The sequence below is a fragment of the Fukomys damarensis genome, unplaced genomic scaffold (genome assembly GCF_012274545.1).
Source record: "Fukomys damarensis isolate Sample0158 unplaced genomic scaffold, DMR_v1.0_HiC HiC_scaffold_15, whole genome shotgun sequence".
NCBI classification, from domain to species: Eukaryota; Metazoa; Chordata; class Mammalia; order Rodentia; family Bathyergidae; genus Fukomys; species Fukomys damarensis.
This window is the reverse complement of record NW_022900927.1, coordinates 63,577,896-63,592,082: the sequence shown is the minus strand read 5'-3', so window position 1 is coordinate 63,592,082 and position 14,187 is coordinate 63,577,896. Positions and strand designations below refer to the sequence as shown.

The 14,187-nt window shown below is 40.4% G+C and overlaps 1 protein-coding gene and 1 long non-coding RNA gene across 2 annotated transcripts in view; one reads left to right on the top strand and one right to left on the bottom strand.

Annotated features, from left to right (window-relative positions):
* Window positions 1–321, bottom strand: part of Washc4 (WASH complex subunit 4) — a 49,192-nt gene extending 48,871 nt beyond the window's left edge. The window contains exon 1 of the mRNA XM_033763506.1: window positions 258–321. Within this exon, the coding sequence (XP_033619397.1) occupies window positions 258–321 (64 nt within the window). The remainder of the gene's footprint in view (window positions 1–257) is intronic.
* A 17-nt stretch (window positions 322–338) lies between these two features.
* Window positions 339–10,428, top strand: LOC104867059. The gene is made up of 3 exons (XR_781654.2): window positions 339–469; window positions 1,326–1,674; window positions 10,359–10,428. It is a non-coding gene; the product is annotated as an uncharacterized LOC104867059 (long non-coding RNA).
* The last annotated feature ends 3,759 nt before the right edge of the window (window positions 10,429–14,187 follow it).

The window sequence follows — 14,187 nt, the reverse complement described above, 5'->3', positions numbered from 1 at the left end:
AAAGAAAGAATTGACCAGTTTACATAGAGAATTTAGAGGATGCAGAGGACCTTCTTTGTTGGAAAATAAAAGTATTTCTCATCTTCAGTCTCTTTTTCCAGTAACAGATTCTCAAAGTAATATAAAATCTGGAGACAAAGGTCAATTCATAGCACTGAGAGCTCCTTTTATTAAGACTTCTGAAGAATTAAGGCCATACTTAATAAACCTTGTCAGCTAGATAAATGAAGTTTTTGAAACTGGATGTGGTGGCACGCCCCGGGGCGGCCGCGTGGGCTGCCGGGAAAGCGAGTCTTCCGGCCGGGCGGACGCGGTCGCCATTGCGCCCCAGTCTCTGAGCTCCCTTAGCCTTTGCCTTGGCCTTCTCTTGTCTCGCTACCCTTGTCACGGTCCACGGGTGCTTTCAGTTCCTCCTTGTGTCTATTTTTATGGCCTTTAATTAAGACAGTTGTGGGAACTGTATCTTTCGGTGAGTAAGCTACCTCTACCTTTGGTGATACATTTTCCACACAAGCGTAACTGTGTATATAAGGAATGAAGCCCCAGATCTTTGCTGTTTTGATGTCTGGGTCCTTCAGGATGACCCACGGGGGAGCCACATGCACGTATCCAAGTCGTACTGAGTCGAGGGCAGCAATGGAGTGTATTGCACCAAGGACCTTGTGCCTCAGTGCCTCCTGCTCCAAACGTGTTCCTACAGCAATCCATTAAATGGGCGTAAGTCCTCAAGTCTTCCATAATGCCAAGGTCAAGGTGCAGAAATTTAACTTTGATCGTTTCACTTGATCCCAGTAATCCCACTTCTTTTGGATAGGCAGTGGAACCAGAAACCCCCCAACAGTCCATGACCCCAGTGAGAACATAGAGCCCAAATGATGCTATAAGTACAGAATGCCAAGTATATGGATTGTAAAATAAACTTTGGTTATAAAGTACAAGAGGATAAAATGTCTGGTTGGGCCAGGGCTTGAACAATACAGCACTTCAGAACACGGCCAGTAAAGAGCAGCATTCCTATTAATGAGACCTGTAACCCTGTCCAGTCCTGTTAAATATCTGATGAAAGATGTTAACGTCCATCAAAGCTCGTGCTGTAAATGTCTTCTGGTAAAGAGTTCATAACATATGTTGTCATGCATAGGGCTGATGACATTAAGTTCATATTGCTGCACAATGTCTCTTGTGCTTTGAGCTAGAGCAGAACTTTTTGTCCTGAATTTGTAGTTCTTGTCAAGAGGAAGCAATTCATGAGACTCATCTAGTATGACATGAAGTGATGCAATTAGTATTTGCTAACAATCCCTTTTCCTTCATACCCATAACAGGCAGTTGAAATGAGATTTGAGATCCAGAACTTAACAAACAAGTTTCTGTTTTGATGTCATTCTTTGTGCCAACACTGCAGTCATCAAAGGAGCAATATATCTGCAGTGGATGAAGGAACTCAGCAACCTTCACTCAAGCTGTCCGGAGGCACTTGCAGACCTGTCTTATATGGATGATATATGAGTGCCCATGCATCTTATCCTGTCAGATAGGGAAGGCAAGTTGAACTTAATCACACCCAGAGCTCCAGAAGTATCATAAAGCGTTGCTTTAAAAGTGGTCACAGCCAAAGCATTTCTCAGCATAAGCAGGAGGAGGTTGAGGAGAAGCAGCTGGTGCCAGCAACAGGTAAAGTGGTGGTTTTGAAGTAGGTGACAGTGCAGGCCTAAAACCAACATGGCCTTGTGGTTCCTTTGTTGATACAAAGGAGGAGAGATTCAGCCCAGCAAGCTTCCTCTCAAGCACTGAGACCCTGAGAGATAAACCACTGACAAGAGTTAGAATCTTATGCCCACTTATCTTCGACAGCACTTCTCCTGTGTGATCTTGGTTCCTCAGTTTCTCTACTGATCTCCATACTTCATATTCCAGACTCACCCCTGTGAATTCTGCATCTCTCTGCAGCCCTCAACATCTCCTGAACATCGCCTTACTTAGCTCCACCCTAACTCTTCTGTTGCCATCTCAGTTATTTCCAACAGTTGTTCTTGTGTGAGAAGCTCTGTCATCTTTACATGATCGCTGGCTTCTTTCAGTATAATTGCTTCGTGAGCCCTGTCTGCTGACATTCTTGGAACTCTCACTTTGAGGGCTTTCCAATGATTTCTAATGCTGTTACAAACTTTCCGTGACATTATGTCAATGTTTTTAAATAAACTAGTGTCCCATCGAAGATGAGGAAGCCCCTTGCTGACCCAAGCATGCAAAGGTTCTTTATTAGGTCCAACTGGCTTGAGGACTGTTCCATGCTCATAGAGAGTCTTGTTCAAAGCTCTGAGCACTGTGTGAAGTCCCCCTGCATCCTTCATAGGATGCGCCTCTTGATTGGTGGCTTCGCTAATGCAGCATCAATCTTGTATTCAGGTATATGAGAGAGCTATTCTTTTGTTGACTTCTGGTCTTGGAAGGTTAGGTCTGCCTTTCTTTTCCTGGTGTTTGCCATCTTGCAAAGATTTGGAAAGTTAATTGGTGCAGCTCACGGTTCCTTCAAGCTCGGTGTTTTAAAATACAGAAACATTTCTTAGCGGGGCGTGGTGGCACACACCTGTAATCCCAGCACTCGGGAGGCTAAGGCAGGAGAATCGCTGTGAGTTCAAGACCAGCCTGGGCTACATAGTTCCAGGTCAGTCTCAACTACATAGTGAGACCCTGTCTCAAAAAACAAAACAAAACAAAAAACCAGAAACATTTCTTGTCCATGTTTCTCAACAAGAGCTTTTTCTACGTCAATAAACTTTTCACCTCCTGCCTAACTCCTGGAAGGGCCCACAGTGCAGTGCCCTTTGCCTGATCTGGCATTGACAGATTTTGGTCAATACAATCCTTGATGCCTGATAAAGTGTCATAGAGTTGTGGAAACATTGCCAGAGGTCATAAATGTGACGGCCACAGCGCCACCTAATGTGATTGGATGACCTTCGCAGGGCTGGCCAGGGCTGTAGCAGAGGCAAGGATCATATATGTTTTGAGGAGGCAGAATTGTGATTGGCTGAAAGTTGGTCTCTCCTAGCTCCAAAGTGAGTGACATTCTGCCCTCTCGTGGCTATTTTTAATGCCAGAGGGAACTGCTTCCTCCTTTGACCGAAAAGGGACAGACAGATGGGAAGGCAGGAAGGATGGACGTCCAGGAAGATGCTGCCCACGCACTTCTTGGAGAAGCCCAGACACAAGCTCCCCTCCTGTAGCCACCTTCCGAGTTCCTGCCACTCTCCTGCACATCCCTAGCAAGTTGGTTTTTTTTTCCAAAAAGACTTCTGCAAGAAAGGAGGAGAATTTCACGAATGCCCCTAAAGAGAATCTTGCCACTGGGTTTGCTTGCATTTCCTGGGTTTGCTGGCTTTAACAAGCAGGGCCGGAATAATGCCACTGGGCTCTGCTGTGGAAAGGTGTTTGTGTTACCCCTCATTCTCCTTACACAAATTTGCATAGGCATGCCCTCTGTAGCGTGGTTTAAATAGGTACTACGAGGAAACTAAGCCTCAACCAAAAATAAAAAAAAAAATTTAAAGAAAATATCACAGCTGGTTGTGGTGGTGCACGCCTGTAATTTCAGCACTTGGGAGGCTGAGGCAGGAAGGTCGCTGTGAGTTTGAGACCAACCTGGGCTACATAGTGAGTCTCAACTACATAGTGAGACCCTGTCTCAAAAAACAAAAACAAAAAAAAAAGCACAAATTGGAATAAGAATAGAAGCTTGATACACCCGGGGAGGTGCCAAGCCAATCAGTGGACTGATTTATTAATTACCCACCCTTAATCTTAACACTCTTAATCCTAGTAACTGTGAATCAGTTACACAGTCTGGATTCAGCCACCTCTGAGAAAGCCCCACCTATGATTGGCTGAGGCTTTGGGGGGACATCTAGACATAAGCCATAACTCCTGCTAGGAGTTTCCTATTGCTGCTATAACAAATTATCACAAATTTAGTAGTTTAAAATAGCCACACATAGCTGGGTGTGGTGCTGAATGCCAATAAATCCCGCACTTGAGAGGCTGAGCAGGAGGCTAACTGCAAGTTCAAGGCGAGTCTATACTACCTAGTGAGTGCAAGGCTGAATTACAGAGACTGTGTCTCAAAAAACCTTGAACAGCAACAACAACTCCACACATACACCATCTTTCAGTTCTGGAGATCAGAAGTTGAAAGTCAGTCTCATGGAGCTAAGTTGAGGTATCAGTAGGGCTAACTCCTCCCAGACATTCTGAAGGAAGAATCCATATCCTTGTCTTTTCTGTTTTTCATTAGTTACTAAAACTTTTCCTCCCATCACCACCTATACTACTGACTGATGCTTCTGCCTCCTTGTAAAAGGACCTTAGTCATTATACCCAGTCAATCTGGATAATCCACTTTAAACTCTATCTCAAAATGTTTCTCTTAATCCTTTAATTGGGTGAGCATCCAGGCCTGGTTTCAGTTGATTCGAGGATTAGCTGGGTCTGACAGTGCCTGTAGGCATTAAGTGCTTGAATCCTTGCACTGCTACCTATGTCCAGCACAGATCTGAGGTCTGATTGTGGTCCCTGTCTGCCAACACAAGCCCAGATGTATCTCAGTTTGGATACGGCTACAGCCTGGGGTAAGAAGAGGGAATGGGTCACAAACCCACAGGCCTTAGGGCAGGGCAGAGAATACCAAGACTTGCTGGCCTCCCAAACTGCAGACCCTCAAAGGAAACCATTCATTCAAAACTGCAGAGAAAAAAAAGTTTTTTTCCTGATTTTGGACTCATTTCTTCTTTAAAATCTTTCTTCTTTTTCATACTTTTATCTTTTTCCTGTTTTGAAATTTTTAAATATTTTTCTCTATTTTATTTCTTTTTTTCTTTTTTCTATATTTTGCTGGGGTTTTTTATTCTATGTTTATCTTATTCTATAAATATTCTTGGTCTCACTTTTCTTTTCTCCTTTGCATCTTTAATTGTTTAATATCAAAATTTTCCCTTTGCCTTCTACTATTCTATACCCCTATATATTTAGGAATATAACCATTAAGCTTTATTAATCTTTAGATAGTTAACTCTATGTTACTACTATCAGCTTTTTCTATCATTATTGGAGGTATAGTTACTGCATTTACAAGATATTTGTTGTATGTTAATATTCAGTTTGATAATTGTAGACCTCTTTTTTAAGGTTAAAGATGGTACATTCCTAGTTCTTATGATATGTCAGTATCCAGTTTGTCTTGAATTACTGTGACTGATTTACTTGATATTGCCAGCATACATAGTCTTTCCACTATAAGCCACCACAAACCTAAGCACCAAACCATTAAACAAACAAAACAATAAAATTATGAAAAGACAAATCAACAAAATGTTTCCCAAACTCACACCTCTCCAAAAGCTAATCCATCAAGCACTGAGGGGGAGGAAAGCAAAAGCTACACAGCAACAATTTTCAAAAGGTTAATAGAGGAGATTAAAACAGATCAATAAAGTGCCCAGTTGGGTCACAGAAAATGTAACTGAACAAATTGTAGAGGTAATAAGATAATCAGGGGGCTTACAGAAAACACGAATACGACTTAGCTGAGCTAAGCAAAATGATGCAAAACAAGAATGACCATTTTAGGAAAGAAATAAAGTCCATGAAGAGGTTCCAAATAGAAATCCAGGAGATTAAAAATTATATTGAAAGTATGGACATCAAAAGTGAGCAATGCAACAACAGAATATTAGAATATTAGAATTAGGAGATAAGGATGCTTTCAAAGATACCTTAAAAACAATAGAACATGAAAAATGAATCTAACAGCTGTTAGATGACATGGATAAGACTAATCTAAAATCAGTTGAAATAAGTGAAAAATCAGAAGACAGCACAAATAGTATTAAAAAAACTGTTTACTGAAATGATAGCAGAAAACTTTCCAAATAATGGGAAAGAATTAAACATACAGATAAGTGAATCATACAGAACCCTAATAAACAGGATCAAAAGAGAACCTCTGCATGTCACATCATAGCCAAAATCTCAGGAGTGTAACACGAGATCACAAGATCAGAATCTTTAAAACTGTTAAGAGAAAAGCAACAAACAACATTTAAAGTAAGCTCATCAGAAGTACCACAGACTTCTCAACACAAACCTTAAAGGTCAGAAGGGCTTGGAGTGAGAAGTTTTAAGCCCTAAAAAATAACAAATTCCAACCCAGACTTATATATCCTGCAAAACTTTCTTTCAAAATGATGGAGAAATAAGGTCTTTACATGACAAAGAGCACTTCAAGCACTTTATGAACATCAAAGAGGCACTGCAAAAAATCCTCAAGGATGTCTTAGAAAGAAACAATGAAACCAACAATGCCAAAAAATCTAATAGAATGAATATATTAGACAAGGTGAGCAGTTAAGCAGAGAGGGGAATGGAATGAGAAAGTAGCAACAAGAAAATAATGCAATGACAAGAATAAGCAATACTCTAAATATAAATGGTTTCAATTCCCAAGTCAAAAGTCACATATTGGTAAAATGGATCAAGAAAGAAAAGCCAATAGTATGCAGTATTAAGAAACACATTTCATACAAAAATAAATACACAGATCAAAATTCAAAGGATGGAAAATATTCCATGCAATAAAAACATAGAAACAAGCAAGAATACTATTATAATTTCAGACAAAGTGGATTTCAAGCCAAAAATGCTCAGAAGAGGCAAAGAAAGCCACTACATGTTGGTTAAGGGAAAAATTCAACAGGAAAAGACAGCAATTATAAACATATATGTGCCAAACACCGTTGCAACCAACTTCATAAAACAAACACTAGTGGACAAGAAAAATCAGATAAACACCAACATAATTATAATGGGGGACTGCTATGCCCAACTGTTTCAAATAAACAGTTCAACGAAAAAAAAACAAAAACAAAATATTAGAGTTGAACCAAAACTTTGAACAAATCGACTTAGTTTCATCTAACAATAACAGCATGCTTAAATAAGTGAAAACAAACAAAATTACCTCATGCACTATCAAATCACAGTTCAATGAAACTAGAAATCAATGGCAAAGAGACAAGAGAAATCATGCAGACTCAAGAAAATTAAACAATAATTTCTTGAATAATCAATGATTCACAGAAGAAATCAAGGAAGAAATTAGACAGTTATTAGAGCCAAATGCTAATGCTAGAACAACATACCAGAACCTATGGGACAAAATGAAGGCAGTCCTAAGAGGGAAGTTTCTAGTTGTGAATATCCACATCAGAAAAACAGAGTAAGCCCAAATAAATAACTAAATACTGTACCCCAATGCCCTAGAAAAATAAGAATAATCCAAATCCAAAGTTAGTACAAGGAAGGAAATTATAAAAATCAGAATATAGCCAGATGTGGCATACGCCTGTAATCTCAGTGCTAGGGAGGGCGAAGCAGGAGGATTGCTATGAGTTCAAGGCCAGGCTGGACTACATAGTGAGTTCAAGATAAGTTTAGACTGCACAGTAAGACTTTGTCTCAAAAACTAAAAAACAAAGTTGCGGGGGGACCTAAATCAGTGCAATTAGAAACAAAAAAGGTGTGGGCCAGGGATTTAGCTCAGTGGCACCACACCTGCCTCTCAAGTGCAAGGTCATGAGCTTGATCCCAAGTACCAAATAAATAATTAAATAAATAAGTAGGTGAAATCATAACAGACTCTGCCCAAATCCAGAAGATTATCAGTAACTACTTTGAGAGCCTGTATTCTAATAAAGTGAATAATTCTGAAGATATAAATAGATTCTTAGATACATATGAACCACCAAAACTGAAGCCATAAAGCCCCAAATAATCCAATATCACTCATTGAAAATAAAGAAGTAATTAAAAAAATAACTACCAACTAAGAAAAGGTCAACTCTGGATGGATTCACTGGCAAATTCTTCACGAACTTTAGGCAAGATCTAATGCCAACACTCCTCAGACTCTTTAGTAAATAAAAAGGAAGGAGTACTCTGAAAGTCATTTTTGGAAACTAGTATTATTCTGATTCCAAAACCAGAAAAGGACTCATCCAGAAAAGAGAACTACAGGGAAATCTCTTTAATAAGCACTGATGTGAAAATCCTGAGCAAGATACTGGCAAAGAGGATGCCACAAATCACCAAAAAACTCATACATTCAGACTAAGAAGGATTCATCCCAGGGATGTAAGGATGGTTCAAAGTATGCAAACCAATAAATGTAATACATCACATAAACAGAAGCAAGAACAAAAATCACACAATAATATCAATTGACAGGACAAAGTCTTTGACAAAATCGAACAACCATTCATGATTTTAAAAACCTGAAAAAAACAGGTGTATCTCAACCTGATAAAAGCTATGTTTGACAAACCAATGACCAACATTACATTAAGTGGAAATAAGCCAAACGCTTTCGCCTAAAATCAGGAACAAGGAAGGATGTTGCTGTCACCACTACTGTTCAAAATAGATATTTAAAACATTAGTCAAAACAATTAGAAAAGAGAAAGAAATAAAAGGAATATTTATAAGAAAGTGAGAAGTCAAATTATCATTATTTGCAGATGACATGATCCTCTACATAGAAAACTCCAAAAGTCCACCAAAAGGTTCCTAAAATAATAACCAATTCAGTGCTATAGCAAGATACAAAGTCAACACATGAAAATCATTAGCATTCCTCTATACCAATAACATCAACATCTTGGGCCATTACAGAAATGCAAATTAACACCGAGATTCCATCTTACTCCTAAAAGAAAGGTCATGATTAAGCAATCAGGTAACAACAAATACTGGCCAGGCTCCAGGGGAAAATGAACCCTTTATTACTGTTGGTTGGAAATTAATATGAAGATTCCTCAAAAAAACTAAAACAAGAAATTCCATTTGACCCAGCTACTACCCTCAAGTATTTTCCTGAGTTGGTCATCATATCACAGTGACCCACACACACCCATGTTTATAGAACCACAACTCACAATAGCTAAATCTTGGAAGCAGCCTATATGTCCATCAGTAGTTGAATGGATAAAGAAAGTCTGGTGTTTTTACACAACCAAGAGCTACTGTGATATAAATAGGATAAAGGAGTCATTTTAGGAAAATGGATTCACCTTGAGATCATGTTAAGTAAAATACAGTGTTGAGAACTCAGTTAATGAATGCTTTTGTTTGAGAACAATTTGGTTCACAAAAGTGTTTGGCAAAACTTTGTTTTTGTTGGAAAACTCTACAGTGAGTAACAAACACGACCATGACCATCTTTCCTGCATGAACACAAGCATGGCCATCTTTTCCAAAATTGTGGAATAAATTAATTTTGTGAACAGAGATACAACTGTAAATCACATACACATGCTTAAATATCTCATGTTTTCATAAAACTACTTTGTAAAACTAGTCCTATAGTAAAAGATGGGAAATACAAACACGAACATTCAGCAACTTAATTTGTATTGCTCTAATCTGTAGTAGGGTTCTCTAGAAGTGCAGAAGCAACAGAAAATACATGTATAATTATGGAAGGGGATTTTAAGACCAGAGAGGTGGCACCACTATGCTAAATCCCTGGCCCTATAGCATCTTTTAACTCAATGGATTATTTAACTAATGACCACAGACAATACTTCACATAGACTCCTGCCAAGCTGTCAGTCTCAATGGAATATTGTATGGATGGAAACAAAGACGTGAGATGTAAGAAGAAATAATAAAAACATGAAGATTCACAGTTTAGGTCAAACCCAGGGGCACAGCTGGGCATGGAGGTGCACGCCTATAATCCCAGTACTCAGGACACTGAGGCAAGAGGATCGCTGAGAGTTCCAGGCCAGCTTGGGCTATAAAGTTCAAGGCCAGCCTGAACTGCGTAGTGAGGCCCTGTCTCAAAAACCCAAAACCAACCAACCAAACCCAGCAGCACTCTACCACAGAGCTACATCTCCAGCAATTTACTTTGAGACACAAGTCTCACTAAGTTACCCCGTCTGCATTTGAACTTGCAACCCTCCTGCCTCAGAGTCCCAAGTAATGGCGCTTATAGGTGTGTGCCACAGAACTGGGCTTCAGCTCAGCTTGCTCACTAGCCACAGGAATGGTCTCCATTTGGGAGGTCCAGTTGAGCGGGAATGTGGTCACGTGCCACCACTGTATCATCCCAGGCCCCTTGATCTTCATCTTTGCTTTGTCCTTCTATTGTCTGGAATGCAGCCATGCCATTTCACAGCTGTGTCCTCCAGAAATTGTAATAAGTACACTTTTATACCAGGTGACCATAACCTGCTTTCAATTTTGCTTTTGCAAGTTTCTCTAGAGACTAATTACATTCTCTCTTATTTCCTCCCCCTCAGCAAATATGTCTTGGAAATGTCGACAGATACATTGCTCCCTCCTACATGGAACAACAGGAAAGCGAAGGCCTTGCTGCCTCTTCCAGAACCTCTCTGAACCCTGTGCAGATATGTACTTAGTAACTTCCAAAGAAGAGGCATTATAGCAACGATCTTTGTGGTATGGGTTTCTAGTTTAATTCTCTTGTGGTCAGGGACCATACACTGTGATTTTAACTCTTTTTAGCCTAACATATGGTGATTTTTCTGAAAACACGTATATATTTAAAAAGAATATAGGGCTGTGGGTGTAGCTCAGTGGTAGACACTTGTGTGGCACATGCAAGGCCCTGGGTTTGATCCCCAATACCCGCCCGCACACAAATATAGGTTTACAGATGTGTCTATATTTGTTAATTAGGTCAAGTACATTAATCATCTCATTTGAATATGCATTATTCTTGTTTTTTCTGCTTACATCATTTTTTCACTTACTGAAAATGGCATATTAAAATCTTTAAGTATGATTGCAAGTTTGTCTAGCTTTCCTTAAAGTTATGACAGTTTTTGCTTTATAAAATTTGAGGCTATAAATCAGATATGGTGGCAAACACCTGTAATTCCAGCACTCGGGAGGCTGAAGCAGGAGGATTGCCATGAGTTCAAGGACAGCCTGGGCTATATAGTAAGATCAGGACCAACCTGGACTACGTAGTGAGACCCTGTCTCGACCTTCCCCCAAAAAGTCGAGATTATTTATTAACTACAGTATATACAAATTTAGAACGTTTATATCTCTGTTGAATTGACACTTTTAAAATTCAACTGTTTTTTTTAAATCATCATTTCATAATCTTTGTATTTCACAAATCTCTCTTTAAAAGTTTTTTTTTTTATTTTTTTGTGCTACCAGAGATCAAACTCAGGACCTTGTGCTTGCCAGGCAGGCACAGTGCCACTGAGCTACCTCCCTGGCCTGAAAAGTTTTATTTTTAAGGAATCTGACAATCTTAGTCATTTAATTAAAGAATTTATTCCATTTTCATTTAATGCAATTATTGGCATATTTAAGGTTAAATCTAATGTCTATTTTCCTGCTATTTTAAAAAATATGTTCCTCTCTCCTTTCTTGCTTTCTTGAGGGTTGACTTTTAAAATCATTCTATTTTCCTGATAGTTATCCACACTATTGACTTGACAGTTACACATCTTGTTAATATTATTTTAAGAGTTGTACTAGTGATTATATGTCTTTGTCAAAGTCTAACGTACGTTATTAGCATTTTCATTATTTCCAAGACAATTAGGCAGTCTTAGAATATTTTAACTCCATCCTCTTTGTGAAAATTGTATGATATTGTGATCAAGTCTTTTGATTTTATTCATTTTTGAAATTCAGAAAACATTGTTATTTTCCACAATATGACTTTAAATTTTTCCATTGGTCCTTCCTGTCATTCCTCATTCCTCATTCTGAACCTCCTTTGAGATTATTTGCTTACTGTTTAGTGAGCCCTCCATTTCTCCCAACCCTGCATGTTTATCCAGCAGTTTTCTGTAGTCATTCGTAGTTCTGTTTGTACGTTTTCACATATCATTGATGTCTTTGCCTTTTTTGGTGTTCTTCCTGCATTTTCAGACTTCCACGTGACTAAATTTTTTCTTGCTAGCAGGATACTCTTTAGTGTTCCCTTTATTTTGTGTCTGAGGATGACACATTCTCTCAAGCTTTGTTTCTAAAACTGACTTTGTGCTATCCTCATTATTGAACAAAATTCTGGTTTGTCATACTCTCTAATACTCAGCCTCCATTTATCCATGGAACTACATTTTGGGTTCTTCCAGGAAAAGAAACTTAGCATGGATGTTTCATTACTTTGCGGTGAACATAAACTCTACATTTTCTAAATTTGGAAATGACAGTACGTAATTATGATGTTGCACCCAGAGCAAACCACACTTGTTCATGTTTTTCTGTGATACACAGGCCAGAACAAATAAAGGGAGCATCAGTGTTTGAAAGTTTGAAAAAACCAAGTCACAAAAAGCAGTTAGGAAAGGGAGATGAATTTTGCAAGGAATAGTTCCCAAACCTAAACCCTGAATGTTCACTGCAATTCTTTCTACTTCTTGCCCTCTTAACTACATTCATTCATTTATTTATTGTCTTTCAGCAAGTAGTTTTTTTTTAACCTCTGTTTAGTGCTGGAGGCTGCAAATTCTGGTAAATCAGTAATGAACTCAGCTGGCAAGAAGTTTCCAATAAGAAGATAAGAGATGTACAAATATCAGTAAAAGATCAAGACATCCATAAGAAATGCCAGACAAAAATTCTCCATTAGAGGAGTGAAAGATAGCTTGTGGGAAAAAAACAAAACAAAACTGAACAATAAAATGGAACAGTGGCGGCGGCGGGCGGGGGTGTCTCCAGGAGGCAGAGGCAGAATTGGCCATGCCAGGATGGTGACAAGTGAGAAGTTTTTCTGGGAAACGGTGTCCAAGAACAAGTACACTGTTGGGTAGAAAGATAAGTGCAACTGCGCAGTGAGAAATAAATGTTAGATACAGTGGCCCTGGGTAGTGAGCTCAGTCCTGCTGGAGACAGCACTCAGCTGAAGCAATCCTGAGCTTTCCATCCAGAGAGGTGAGGGAGAAGGGCACATATCTGGCATCTCCTGGGGACCAGCCTTGCTCAGGCCTGATGGGCAGGACCTCAGTGATCCTCGAATCATCCTGCAGGTGACCATCAGGATCCCCATGGCAGAGCCCTTGTCCTTCCCAGTTTGATGCAGACGATCATGCCTGTTGCCTTGTTAGCTGGGTGTGGATGTGGCTTGCAGTGTCAGACTGGCCATACATAGGGCAGATCGCTGTGCAAAGGATGACCAACATGTACAGTGCATGAAATTATTGTAGTAAAAGGCTCATTGCCAGGAATCCCCCTCGAAATTCCTCCTTGCTTCACACACACTCATGCTATTGTTCTTGTCCTTTCAGCAGCAGCTCTGGCATCCTCTTTCATGAGATTTACGAGATACAATAAAAAGACACAGTGAAGGCTGCTGCCTAGAGCCACCCAACAGAAAGCCGGGCAGGCATGTAAAAACACGACCCTGTGTCCTCATCCCCACTTATGAACCAGGTGTGGCCTTGTGTGTCTGCTGGCTCTTCCCCAAAGTCCAAATGACCGCGAAAGGGAGACGTTTTGATTCTGTTCAGCACATCGAGGCAGCCAGGACAGTGACCCTCAGGAAAGAGGACTCTAGAGCTGCTGCAGACTGGCAAGCACGATGGGATAGGATGGGTGTGCTTGAAGTGAGGGGTGGATTTTGAGAGGGACTCATAACCCTTTTACTGTAATACAATTTTTTAAAGTGTCAATTTTCACCATAGTTTTTGATCACACCGTGCATACCCCAGAGGGTCTGAATAACAGGGGGATCCATCTTTGGCACGTGGGAAGGGGACCGAGAGATGAGGGAGTGGGGAGGGAGGGAAAGGGGATATAAAAAGAGCCCCAATGTATTACGTACGTGTGCCAGCTTCCCACGAGGAGTGCAGTCATTGTTTACTGCAAGCAGGGACTAATGTAATCGCCGAGGTCGCCGCTGGATCCCACACAGGATCCACACCGCTGCCAGGCGCGGGCCGTGGAGCTGGAAAGTAGCCGGTTTAAAGCCTCCCTGGGCAGGCGCGCCCCGCCCACTCGCACGGGATTGGTCTCCGGCCTAGGGGGCGGGACCTTCCAGTCGAAGGGGCGGATTCTGTCAAAGGAGAGTCCGGCTCGCCCGGTGCGGGGGCGTGCCCTACGTTTGGTGGGCGTGGCCTGTCCTCGGGGGTGGGGCCAGGC